Consider the following 14,322-nt stretch of genomic DNA (forward strand, 5'->3'; position numbering starts at 1 on the left):
AGTAGGCTAGCGAAAATCTGCAAAATACAATGTGTGTGAAATGTCTTTGTGTGGATTAAGAACAGGTTGAATGGATGCAGACCTTTATTCTGGTTGCTAATATATTCTGAAGCTCATACAGGTATTTTACATTTGGGAGAGAAATGATACAACACCAATATCTTGCCTAGAGATTTATTCAATCGGATTAAGGATATTCTTTAAGGACTTAAAGAAAAAAATAGTGACGTACGTTTATGTAGGTGAAATACTCACGGGAGGAAATTTTACCAAATGACTTATGGATTGTCTAAAGAAATACTTAAGAAACGGGGTAAAAACACGGCCAAACTGTTCCTTGTTTATCTTACTCTTATTCACTGATTTGTAACTCAAGGTTACCTTGGCGAAAATTTTCTTAAACCATGAGGAGTCGTATTTCTACCCAGGTGTCTGTGATTAAGATCACTGTTGCTAAAAAAGAAATTCGGTTTCCGTTTGCTTTAAATAGATTCTTGACACCAAGCTTGGTGTATGGGTAGCTTATATCAAGTCAGCTTGGCATTGCTACCCAGATGTCTGTGATCAAGGTCAAGGTGGCTGTGGCTTAAAATAGAAAATAACTGTCCGCTTTAGCCTATTGACTCTTAAACTTTTCTGGGTTGCTTATTTCAAAAAGCAGCTTGAGATTGCTACCCAGATGTCTGTGATCAAGGTCAATGCCACTGTTGCTATAAATAGAAATTTAGTTTCCACGTAATTACTTCAGTTTGCTGAGACCTATTGTCACCAAATTAAAAAAAATTCTGTTCCATACGTGGGTAGCTTAATTATATCTAGACGCAAATTGGGATTGCTACCTAGTTTCTGTGAACAAGGTCAAGGTCACTGTTGCCTTAAAAGAAATTCAGTTCATGTAATAACTTGAGTTTGCTTTGACCTATTGTCACCAAACTTGTGTGGGTATCTTATCGCATGGCTGTGAGCTTTTCCTTTGTAGCAAAAAAACCATATGATAATAAAAAATGAAATCAATAAAATAAAATAAATATATAAATACAATGAAAAATATAAACAAAGATAATTAATGAAATGAAAAAAGCCCTTTAATCTTAAATCAATCTTGGTAACAGTATACAATCCGCCTCTTATATTGGATGTCTTTTGTATATTTTTTTTTTTTTTTTGCGGCAGCGAAAACAACTTGAAAAACTGCCTTATGATAAATAACTGTAATGTAGCTAACGATTAATTTATTTATTTGTTTCTATACAAAAAAGAAAACATTATGCCATTGCGATAAAACAGTTATAGTATAACTATTACTTATATCTGTAGGGTCAGGAACAAGCCCAATAATTGATTTGTTTCACTTTTGATTTTAAATTGCTGTCTTTTCCATTAAAGCTTAGAAATGTCTGTTCAACATTTATTGAAAAGATCATAAACATATTATGTTGTGCAAAAATAGAACATTTGAGTGCTTTCTTGATACTAATTTCATAATTGATTTTTCTTTCATAGTTTTGTCTTCCTTACTGCGTCCGCAGTCGCAGTATTTAATAAGTCGAGCTGGGACACCTCTTGTTCCTATTGAGGGACCTTATCCACCCCATGGAGGGACCTTTCGTATTACTGATATAGAAAGTTATCAAGTCAAATCACTTTTTAGCTCGACTTTTCTATGAAAAGGGGAGCTATCCTACTCGCCCCGGCGTCGGCGTCGGCGTCACACCTTGGTTAAGTTTTTCGTACCACCCCACTTTATTTCAGAAGTATTACAAGTATGGCTTTGAAACTTACCATACTTGTTCACCATCATAACCTCCATCTACAGACAAGAGTACATAACTCTGTCAAGGTTTTTGACAGAATTATGGCCCTTTTTTGACTTAGAAAGTGTATTGAGCTTGGTTAAGTTTTTTGTACCACCTCACTTTATTTCAAAACCATTGGAGGTATTGCTTTGAAACTGACCATACTTGTTTACCATCACGACCTTCATCAACAGACAAGAGGACATAACTCTGTCAAGGTTTTTGACAGAATTATGCCCTTTTTGACTTAGAAAATACATTGAATATGGGTAAAATCCACTTATTGCCTTAACCCTTTGAGATATTGCTTTGAAACTTTTAATGCTATTTCACATCATTACCCCCATCTGTACGCAAGAGAAGGTAACTCTGTCAAGGATTTGTTTTTAAAAATTAAGGCCTTTTATCGACTTAGAATCTTGGTTAAGTTTTTTAGTACCAGTCCACTTTTTGACTGAACTGTTTGAGATATTAATTTTTTTTCTTTCTTACCAGCCCTCTTTTGACTTAAACATTTCAAACTTTGCTGCAGTGTTCAAGGGTATCACACAATTCAGTAAAATAATTCTTCACTAAATATCTTAATGCTCATGGCCATTGTTCACTTTAAAAATACAGAGATTCTTGTATTGCCTTTTACTGCAAAAACTTTTTTTATTGGCAAGCAATAAAAAAGTCGAGCGCGCTGTCTTACGGACAGCTCTTTTAACATAAAGAAATAAGACACACGTTTGAAAATGATTTTATTTTTGAACAGGAATGACAGAAGAAATAGAATTGAATGTATGAAGATTGTTAAATTTTTTTAACATGTATCTTGATTTGAAAAAAAACTTATGAAAAAGACAAATATGTGTGTGAAGTTCATGTTGTATACATAGATCAATTTCAGTTGACATCCAATGTTTGCTTTTTTGATAAACTTTCTTGAATTTCATTTATATTTCATAACATGTTGATTTGTCCATTGCCTGAATGGGAAAGTAAAACAAAAAAGATAATAATAAGTTAAGATAATAGAAAGTTAGTAAGGGATAATGAATTAACGTTGTTGTCGACGGACTGTAATTCTACACTTCGTAAACGCTTAGGACAAACGCCAACCAGAAAAGGTTGAACGTGTCATTCTGTCGCTTTTCACCTTACACCCAGAGCCCGATACATATCTGATGTAAACGTGGTCACCATGCTTGACATTAACCAAAGCAAACCCTGTCGATGGATGGATGCCACTTGCGTGTCCGGTGACGTCAGAATCGGTCATGATATTTCCCTTCACGACGCCATTCACTCTTAATTCCGACACAAACCAGGTTTTCTTCTCGGCGGCAACAGTCCAGGTGAAAGCGTAGAGTCCCGATTTAGGAACTATATACACACCGGTATGGACACTGTATCTGTTACCAAAATTGACCGGTGCCCTGTCAAATATGATAGTGTTGCCCGTGTGATAACATCGAGTAAGGCTTAGATAGGCGTGGAACGCTTTCTGACGGCCTGAATAAAAACAAATATTTATATTCTATATATTTTGACACTCATTACATGCCCATGATTCATATGCCACGAAATATTAGGGTGACCTAAAAAATGAGAAATTAGTTCAGAGTGGTCAAAAACAGTTTTTCACACAGGACGATAACCAGCACACCATTTCTCAAACATATACATATATGGCATACATTTTAGGTAATTACAGTTTGAATACATTGACTGACATCAATTTATGTTGACCCCACCCGCCAGAAATCACACCTGAAATATACTAAAATCGGTGCAAGATACTCCAGAATTCTCCCGATTCATTTAAAATTATCACTTACAAACAATGCAGTCAATGACATTTTCAAAAATGTCAAATTAACTGTTAGTCATGCGTTTAGACTTTTCACAAAATTCATCCAAAGTTCTTACATGTTTGGCCCCAACTGTCAATTTTGATTTTCAACTTCCATTCGGAGAATCATAAATACATCAAACGCTACCAAAATGCTTAGTTTCATAACAAAAAACCCAAAAATACCTATCATTTCCTACGCAAAAACAAGAAAGAAATACAATGACAGAGGAAACAAAACAGCTTGTCTGTGTTATTAATAAATTTGACCGGGCCATAGTTCGAATTTGTCACCTGCATCTTGCCATCAGTAGAAATGCAGACCAGCTTACCTTTGCCACTTATATAGCTTCACACAGAACACAGTTGGGGAAACGGTTTCCATACGGTTTACTCGGTTATACACGGGTTGACTGGTACGAGTATTGAGCTCCAATCGTGCTTGTGGAGTAGTTGGTACAAGTTAGACTCGAATGTAGCACGATTATGTACATGCACGAATAAAGCACGGATATACTCGGTCAAGCAAGGTTTGAATACGATTTGCATACTAATACATACGATTGTTGTACGGTTCCAAGTACGGTCTGGTACATTGACACGACTTTTACTCGATTTACTCGACGTCCACAGGATTTACATAGGGTCCCGTCGAGTCCATTGTTCGAGTTATGCTCGTATTATCGCACATTCGTGTTTGTTTTGATATAAATTGACCCATTTTGATGTCTTGGCTTAATGTCCCTTCTTGTATTCCTTCTGTGCGTGGGAACCTTTTTTAGATGCATTCTAGTGTGATGCATCAAGTATTCTGGGTAGATCTTGCAGTTGAGGGTGGCAGCAGATAGATGTGGTTTTCGTTGTACAATTCGTGCTGTCGAAGAGGCCGTGTCAGACTGTGAGAGACCTTGTGAGACCCGTACTATATCGTGTCTGCCATGTATGATTCGTACTTGAACCGTTTTGCATGGTCATATGACGATCGTTTGAAACCGTGTGTGCACTTGTGTGAATCATACCGTGATCGTGTAATAGGGTGTTGTATGTAGAACTTGTGTCGGCCTCGAACGATTCCATACGATTTATATACGACCTTGACACGGCTGGGCTCACTCGTTGAGTGAACTTCAAATACGGTTGTATAAACTGTCTCTTACGGTCTTGTTCGTTAGCTTATACGATCATTCACGGGCATGACATCCATGATAGTTTTTTTTAAAGTTAAAAACTTTTAAAAGTCATACTCGGCTTACACGGATACACTCGAATTGCCCGAGTGTAACTCGGATAACGTCACGATTGGTTCGGTTGTATGTACGGTTTACACGGATGGTCAACCGTATACGGCGTGTGTTCTGTGTGAGACGGGCTTTAGCCTTTGCAACCTTTATATATTCACATTCGTACAGTATGACCAGGTTTCAAACTTCGGCTTACATAAATAAATCTTGCCCAAAAATGGTGACGGGAAGTCCTAAAAATTGAAACATGGAAAGTTCTAAAACTTGAAGCCTGTAGAGTCCCAAAATTGAAGCCTTGAAAGTTCATCTATAGAGTTATGGGTTGAATAAACCACTATGTCAGAAGTATTTTCCCGTGAGTTGCATTGTTATGAAAAGAACTTTAGACTGAGTTATTTAAGGTATGATTTCTTCATACTCACAAAAACCAGTCTCCGGAATGGAGGCGTCCTGTGTTTCTCCTTCTCTTTGTGAAAATTCATCCTCCGGTATCTCATTGTCGACTTCTCCAGACAGACCGCCGGTTCCTGTAATCAAGCCCCTGAGAAACGACTCTGAACTCAGGTTCGCATTACTACTCTCTGGAAGTGACGCACCGAGCGTTCCTTGTAACAATAGTAACAAGCAGCAAACAATCTTCAACATTGTGATGTTATTTTATGTCCTGAAACAAAAAGATTAGACAAAATTTTATTTTTCTTAAAGTTGGTTGAGACGGCAATATGTTTTTTATAATGATTTTATGAACAGTTTTCATTTTTTTTTACATTTTATAACCGTTGTTCTAATTACTTGCGGAAGTCTGAAGTATAAACTACAGCAGTTGGGTTTCTTTTTAGTGTTAAAAACAAGTAGTGTCATGATAGACGTCATGTACATTTGTATATAGCACTGAAAACATATTTTTCTGGGTACGGTATGTTAACAAAGCAAGAACGTATCCCAATTCCCATTTTTCTGTTTCCAATTACATTGTAACATTAAATACATTGTAAATATGTACATTCCCTACTCGTCCTTTGGGGTTCTAAATTGTCTATTTGAGGGTTGGTGGGGCATTGATGCTTATTCTTGGCAAATGTAATAAAAAAAATGAAAAAAATAAATAAACAAGAAGTCCTACAGCCTACAGGTATTAAAAAGACAAAGTTTTCCAAATATGTGAGATCTTTCACGGATATTTTGTTAAAAGGAACATCTAAAAGCGAAATATTGAGAAAAAATATAGAAAAGCCAAACAGAAATAAAAGGAAAGATAAGCTTACCTTGTTTTTTGCTTTTGCTGTTACCAGATCAGGAGAAAATATGATTGAAAACGAATGCATACAGAACATTTATATACTAAAATATGGAGATTCCTCCAGGATCTCTTTCAAAAACAATGGGTTTGTTCACAATCGTCTTTACAAATAATACGGAACGTTTTCCTGTATTTTGTTCATGTAACAAGTGGATCACCTAACATCAATTAGCTGTTAACTTTCAACAATTATATTCAAATCATGGCCACTTTTTAACTGTTTCATTCTAATGTCGTGATAAAAACATTCATTGACCCATGCTTGTCACGTGAAAGTAATTAATTGTTTGATGACGTCATGGTGATCATAATTTTATTTGTTATATGAAACTAAAGTTACACTTAAAAACGTATTATGTTATTGTTTTTTCTTGTTCCAATTGTTAAAATGGACAAAGTCCTGATTATGTTTTAAATTATGCGAAACTGAAATTTCAATTTTAAGGCGACACTTCTTTTCCAAGGCCAAAAAATCAACTTTTACGTCTATTTCGGCTTTGCTTTTTCCTAGGGGCAAACATCGGAAACATTTAAAATAATTTTTCCATTGATAAGAGTTAATGTCGAGTCCTCTTGTGTTAGATTGACCTAGCTGACAAAATTGCAGTTAGGCTCGCCCATGTGGTCTCTTTCTGGTGCTGGTGGCAAGGGTAAACAAATTAAAACTAACACGCGGCACATTACGTTTAGTAACTTGTGCGTAAGAGGGCTATTCGGATTCACTTCACCATAGTTTGAGGGATTTTATGAAGTCAAACTCATTGAGATGATGTGTTGTGTGCATGAAAATTAATTGTAGCTTAAATGAAAGAAATGAGTCTGATGGACATTTGCTTGTCAAGGCGGTGTACAATTGTACATGCTTTTCACATAACATGTGTTAGCTCCCCTGGTCACATTTATTAGTCGTTAATTCTGGTTTTCGTACTATATACAATATTGCTCCAAGTTAGCAAGGGATTAAATTATTCTAAATATTAAATAACTGTCTATAATTTAATTTATTGTTATTCCAAAACTTTCAGCGGGACGGTTTACCGGAAACGAAGATAATAATAGAGAAAAAAAAATACATTTGTATCATTAAATTAGATAACCCGACGAGGTTAACGTGGTTTCTGTAGTCTGATAATGCAGAAATACATGTATAGACTGACTAACACAACACACTAATTTATTTTTCTGCCATATTGTTGGAACAGTTTTCGGACATTGACCTCGTAATGTCAAGAAGTAAATTATAATGAACATTGAAAAAAACCTATTGTCAGCAGCGTCTCTCTATTCCTTTACACCAAAGTAAAAACAAACACCAGTTTTATTTAATATTTTTGTATAATTACGCCAAACTGTATTAAGGTTTGGTTTTCGCGCCTTTTGGTTACCTTCTCCAAATCCTTTCAGAGGCGTGTACGTCGCGGAGAAGGCACACGGCAGGTTAAGGTCAAGTCATCTCAAGTACCAAAGATGAATGGTTGACCAGTCGTGACTAACTCTGGAGGGTGGTGCTAACAAGGGTCATTGTTGTTATCGTTTTTAGGAAAGCTGATGTCTTGGTAGAAGTGTCGTCACCTTCAACCACCAACGAGCGAAGGACAGGTTCCCGAAAGTTTTTGCATGAAAAGACGTCCCCGATAGGACTACAACAGTGGACCGGCAAGGATGCTATAATTTTGGACATATGGTTATTCCGGCGCCGAGTATAAACAAACTTTAACTACTTTTGATACAGTTTTTGTCAGACAAGTACGCAGACAGTTTTTTTTCATATTTGCCACTTCCTCCCGCCTTTGTTTTTTCTTTGTGTACTGATTTCTTGTTTAGATATTCTTATGTTAGGTACTTTATTGCATGTTTTAGGTGTATTTGTTTCATTTCGTTATTATTTTCGCTTATAAAGATAACTGTTACTGGTCATTATTTCAATTGTTTCAAAGTTTGCAATTTTGTGTCCGAAACATTAATTAAAGATTGTTAATTAATAAAGGGATTTTCATGAAGATTAGATAGCAATTGTCAAAGACAAATAACTGTTTTTGGTCCTGTTATTTCTAAAAAAGTTATTCAATAGTGCACGATAGTATAGGCCCTAGGGAACTTTTGTGTGTAAAAGAGGTCTATGGTAAATGTTTGATATCATTGGAGGTAGACATGTGGAATCGTGGTACGTGTACAAACAAGATGGCTACATTTTTAATGTCCTCTTAGTCATTTTATCTGATCTAATATTTGATTTTTTAACTAACTTAATCATAGGTGATAAATGTAAACACATCCGCTTTGAGCAATATGAAAATAAGTCTTCATATTTCCGAGATTGTAAGAAAAATTCTCCTAAATACTGCATGGAAAAAAACAGCAAAAATCATGGTATTTAGCTATATAATATTTACCTATTAGTTGAGGCATATTGACTAAGTAACAATGACAAAGGCGCATCTGAAAAAAACATCTTTTTTGTTTGATTAGTTACCGTTGTCTTGATTTCCGTGAGATTTCTGGGTTTAATGAATATTGCAAGTATAGCGCGAGAGATTTGATTAGTAAGTTATTCAGCAAAGATTTACCGGCCACTGAAAATAATGCTTTCAAATTGGTGTAAAATCAGGTAAACAAGCAAAAATGCATTGTCAAATCTCCTATTTATGCAATTTTTCTATTTGGAATTTTCCTCAAAAAGTCCGCTTCAAACTTGAAATTCTGAGAGATGGTGAATAGGACAATTGACCTCACAACTATTACTATTCCTGTTCAAAAAAAGCATTATTTCCAAAGATATTACCGAATTTACATTTCATGTTAATAAAGAGAGGTAATTAGAATTTAATTTTCGATAAAGTCTAAGCCAAATTTTTCAATAAGAAATGAATGCATAGGTTTTAATTATTACTTATAATGCTTATTATGCGAATAAACGTTTGCAGTACATAATTATATATACACATATAAGATTTCACTTAAATGTCGTTACATTCTTAATTACAACATACAGGATCTTGAAGTTTAAACGGAAAAAACACTACCAAACGGAAGGCAAACCATGCATCAAGGATATTTTAAGTAGACCGTTGTGATTTCTGGTTATTTATCAGAAAACAGCCGATGGACTTAATTGTATATCATTCAGGTGAATTACCCATTTCCGTGAATTGTTATATCATTTATATAGATAACAATTGAAGGTCATAAATTTCTTGACTAAACAGGGTTATATTATTCACTTAATAACACATTGTAAGGCAATTAGTACTGTTATTACTCAAGGTCGTTTTCGACAGTTTTGTCTTTCGAATTGCAGAATCATAATAATGAAAACTTGAAATATTAACTGGGTTCATGCAACAGTTTATACAGATAGCCTGTAAAGCGTTCCTAGTTGGTTTTTTTGTGTGTGTTTTTTTTTTTTGCTTTGTGTGTATGTTTTTACTTGTTGTGTGTTTATATGTGTGTGTGTGTGTGTGTGTGTGTGTGGGAGTAGGTTGTAGAGCTCGTTGATTTTCCTTCTACTACAGTTGTTATTTAATCTGGCAAAAGTGAAGTCCATCATTTGCCTGTTAAGTATCTATTATAAAATGCTGTTACTTTCTCACTGAATATGTGAACATATTTTAAGTGTTTAAATATTACTTTTTTATCATACAAGTGTTTTGAACGATTTCTACTACTGCTACTACTAATAATGTTTCTGCAGTAATTGCCACTGCTACTGCTAATGTTTCTGCAGTAATTGCCACTGCTACAACTACACTGCTACTTTTTGAATAGGGAGAAATAAATGAAAATATCAATTAAAATATAATAGTTTATTCACAAAGAACAATGATATGATTAATATTTTCGAGTGCATTGTCGGTGATTTAGATATCAACATGTTCATAAACCCTTAAGACTAAGTTTAACTTTCATTCGCTTGGAATTTTTAGTTTATCTAGAACATTTAATGATTTTCAATATCAAAACCTTTGCTTAAACTTTTAATGCAAATTTTGAAACATTTAATGTTAAGATGAAGATGTTTTAGCTACGATATATTAAGGCACACTTCATATTGGTATGATATAAGGTACATGACGTTTATTTACGCTTTAATGGACAGTAAAAATATTAATATTCGACTGTCAAGGAGAGCAGAAATATAGTAGTCGTTTAATAAATTCAGTATTGAACCTACACTCATTCAGTATCCTTTATTAGTTTCTACAGGGTCTTTCAAGTAGATTGATAGACGCTGGTTTCCATTTCCAATTTTTGCATAGCTCAATACATTCGCCATCCTGAAAATGTCGCGCGCGTTCTAGAGTCGCTTTTTAAGGTGCATCCACTTCCCGAGACGAACCTTATGTACACATGTTGGTTACATGTTACCCGAGTTATAACAAAACCAGTTGCAGGATGAATACCGGAGGCCCGTCCACCAACATCCGAATCAGCCATTACAGTTCCTCTGAGGGCACCGTTGACCCTCAATTCCGCCGAGAACCATGACTTGTGTTCCGCAGCAACTGTCCACGTGAAAACGTAATATCCTGTGTATAGCACAGTGAAGATCCCAGTGTGAACATTATACCTGTTATATGTGTTCACTAGCACTTGGTTGAATTGGATGTTGGCGCCTGTATGGTAACACCTTGAACTGCTCAAATAAACATGAAATGCTGTGCTACTGGCTGTAGAGAAAGATATTTGAAAATAAGATATGTAGCATATTCACATCTGAGGAAACACACGGAAATAGTAAGAAACATGTCATTGCTTACTGGATTTTTAAAAACGCAATTTGAGACTACCTTGCATATTACTTTAACGCCTTTTCCGATCATATTAATGTTAAGAAATAGAAAGTCATAAGCTTGTAATTATACATAAAGTCGCGGCTCAGGTATCAAGAAAGATTCTTGCATATCAGACTATAAGAACCGGTACAGACCGGAATATCTAGCTCGAGGGTAACTGTTTACGGCGGTAACGAGGATCTGTCGAGTTTCAGTTCCCCGAGAGCTAGATATTCCCGTCTGTACCGACAGTCGTTTTTTGATTCTTTTTCTTGTATATTACATGTCAATAATTTTCGGAACAGAAATTATAAAAACTGATATTTTCATTACGCCTCGTTGCAGCCGTGAACACTTACCCCCAGTCTCTACCAACTGAAGATTCTTATATGACGTCATAACTTTGTTAATAATAATTTTAATATATATGGCCAACAAGCACATTAGCCGCGGTGGTATAGTGGTTAGCATACTAGACCGGGAATTCAGAAGCCCGTGGTACAATTCACTGCTGCATGCCGATTTTTCGCTAGTTTTGTCTGTAGATTACATGTTTATGTAACTATTTTAGCGGTTGAAGAAGGATAATACATGTTATTTAAATAAAGGAAGAATGACTTTTTCTTAATATAATTTAATCTACGAAAACTTTAACCGATTAATTGTTAACAAGGTATACGTAGCAATGATTGTAAGGGCTATACAAATAAATACAAACCATAACATCCAAGGGCACCCATGCCAGGTGGAACACCTTCCACTTCCGTTTCATCGTCTTGCACTTCCGTTTCGTCATGCGTGAGTGGATTTTCAGCTTCATTACTTCCGTCCACTGCATTGCGATCTTTGACTTCTACAATCATATTCTTCAAGAAAGCTTGTAGGCTCTGATTGTTGTTAGTTGAGAGTGAAGCAGAAAGTACTGATGGCAACACAACGAACAAGAAACAAAACGAGAATTTCCTCATCTTGAATTGTATGTTACAAGTCTTCAACCTAAAACAAAACTAATCAAGGGAAATTTATATTAGATGAAAACAATATTTTGACTATGAGATATGGAAAAAAGGCGAAACTCGTTTCTTTTTGCGACAAAAATTATAATGTTTTTAATTTCGGATAGAAAAGAAGAAGAAAACACTACTACCATAAAAACTATAACTATGATAGCCATATACTAGTTTTAAAGTACATTGTACATAATTAATATTTAGAGGTAAATACTTGGTTGCTGCTCGGCATTATGCGATAATGGCCCGAAGAGTCCATAATGTCCTTCGGACCTGCGGCCCTCAGGACATTATATATGCACATCTTCGGGACATTATCGCATAATGCCGAGCAGCAACCAAGTATTAACGTCTTTAATACCTATGTCCGAAATACGGCATTTAGACATCGCCGCTAATCTTGGATTTAACTCAATAGGGGGCAGGGGACCTAAAAATGAAAAATTTTGTATTTCAGTGTGACCAGAAACACAATTTCCAAAATATTCCCAAAATCTGTTTCACAGGCCAGATAACCAGTTGCAACAGCATTATTCCAAATGAATAATATACATTACATTGAAGAAAATAATTTAGTTTGAGCAAATTGCTCCTTCAAAAATGACTTGACATGGCAATTTATTCTTTACCCCCACCCCAGCCAAAATACACCTAAAATAACCAATATGGGAAATCTTCCTTGAAGGTGCAGCATAACTCCAAGAAATCCCCCGATTTCCTTTTAAAATATAGTTTAACACCGGCAGTTGCAAGCTATGGATTTTCAAGAAATACAAATAAAGTGTCTGTCATACGTTTAGAATTTTTTACAAAAAATTTATTGAAATTTCTTACTTTTTTGGCGCCAACCTGTCAAACTTGATTTTTAACTTTTTTTTCACCTCCATTTCGGAGAGTCAAGAAATACATACAAAGCTACCAAAATGCTTAGTTTCGGGTAAAAAGCCAAAAATATATCTCATTTCCTACACACAAACAAGAAAGAATTACAATGACAGAGAAATATCAGAAGTTATCAGTACCTTCAAAACACCATGTTTGAGTTATTAAAAAATTTGACCGGGGCCATCATTCGAATATGTCCCCTGCCCCCATACAGGATTGAAGCAGTACCTTTAGACGCTTGCAGAAATCATGATCACAAAATAGACAAATATCGTTTTTTTCGCCGATTTTTACATTTTTCATTCATTATCATACATAAATCCTTGTAAAAAGATGAATTAGACATTTTAAAGTTCATTCCGTTGGGTAAAAAGGCAATATTTTAGCATTTTATTATTCAAGCGCCTTGTCCGAACTTGAAAATATACCAGACAAATCTCACTATACCGACCATCTTAATAAAGATATGGAAACCAAGATGAATCAACAAGTAAGGGTTCACTGGACGCTTCTTTGCATCCCGTTACATTCCGTTGAGGTACGGGACACATTCACTATCTTCATCTTTCATATTATAGTATTGTTTCAAAAAAGTTATGTAATGTGTCGTGTGAACCACGGAAATAGCTAGTCAAACTGTACTTCGGTACTTTGATTTTATTAGCATTCATTTTTTATCGATTAAATGTGATATAGATTCAACTTTCAATGAGAAACTGTTTTCACAAGCTGTTTGAGCCACAACAGCACGAATTTTAACAACATTCCGCAGATGCCTTACATACAACGATAAACCTAAAACAGACACAAAGTTAGCCATTGGCTTATAAATATGTATCTTATGAAGACTTACAATAAAAAGAAAAACTCACAATACTTTCAAGATTATGAATGTTGTCTTCTGCTCGATGATTGCCGTAAATTGCAGCTGAAAATCGCCACATATTTATATACGATTTTGTTTGGCACGTAGGAGAAATCCTACTTATCAAACTGCAACAATGACAGGAAAAATATCATTTCGTACGGCTTATCAGCTCTTGCAAGTTTGCATTTCAATTGCACTTTATTGTCATACAGAAAAACAATTAAATAATACAATTGAACGGACACAAATGTTCTCTTGCGATAATGGGTCGTGATCATCAAATTCCCACTGATTAAACACTTTTCAAGTACTTGTATCATTTGATCATAAAGTCAAGTTGATTTATAGTATTCAGTGATTGATTTGTTGGTAAATATGTTTATCTACAGACGTCACAAGACAATTAACAAAGACATCTACTCGAGACAATTGATAACAATTTATATACCTTGTTGTCTGTGGATACATAATTTACTCCATTCCAAGGACACAACTGTCATGTTTAACGTATCTATAAAGCAGCACGTTTTAGAAGTCTCTCGTAAACCTCAGACTTCCTAGCTAGTAAGAGAGGCAATCGGACCACCTCTACAGTTATTCATAATCATCTCGG

At 35.2% G+C, this 14,322-nt stretch overlaps 2 protein-coding genes across 3 annotated transcripts; both read right to left on the reverse strand.

Annotated features, from left to right (window-relative positions):
- Positions 1-2,522: 2,522 nt before the first annotated feature.
- Positions 2,523-6,297, reverse strand: LOC132736259 (uncharacterized). Its single transcript, XM_060723360.1, has 3 exons — positions 6,140-6,297; positions 5,297-5,538; positions 2,523-3,293 (listed from the first exon to the last, which is right to left on the reverse strand). Exons 2-3 carry the CDS (start codon positions 5,517-5,519, stop codon positions 2,884-2,886), a joined length of 633 nt encoding a protein of 210 aa, XP_060579343.1. The 5' UTR covers positions 5,520-5,538; positions 6,140-6,297; the 3' UTR covers positions 2,523-2,883.
- Positions 6,298-9,962: 3,665 nt separating this feature from the next.
- Positions 9,963-13,877, reverse strand: LOC132736258 (uncharacterized). 2 transcript variants are annotated; one of them, XM_060723358.1, is made up of 3 exons: positions 13,719-13,877; positions 11,665-11,953; positions 9,963-10,841 (listed from the first exon to the last, which is right to left on the reverse strand). In XM_060723358.1, the coding sequence occupies exons 2-3, from the start codon at positions 11,912-11,914 to the stop codon at positions 10,432-10,434; spliced, it is 660 nt and encodes a 219-aa protein (XP_060579341.1). In that variant the 5' UTR covers positions 11,915-11,953; positions 13,719-13,877; the 3' UTR covers positions 9,963-10,431. The 2 variants fall into 2 exon arrangements, with proteins under 2 accessions (XP_060579341.1, XP_060579342.1); XM_060723359.1 differs by having other exon boundaries at positions 11,665-11,942; positions 13,719-13,875.
- Between the last annotated feature and the right edge of the window lie 445 nt (positions 13,878-14,322).

Source organism: Ruditapes philippinarum, unplaced genomic scaffold, assembly GCF_026571515.1.
Source record: "Ruditapes philippinarum isolate M1 unplaced genomic scaffold, ASM2657151v2 ctg1795_1_1_1_1, whole genome shotgun sequence".
Lineage (NCBI taxonomy): Eukaryota > Metazoa > Mollusca > Bivalvia > Venerida > Veneridae > Ruditapes > Ruditapes philippinarum.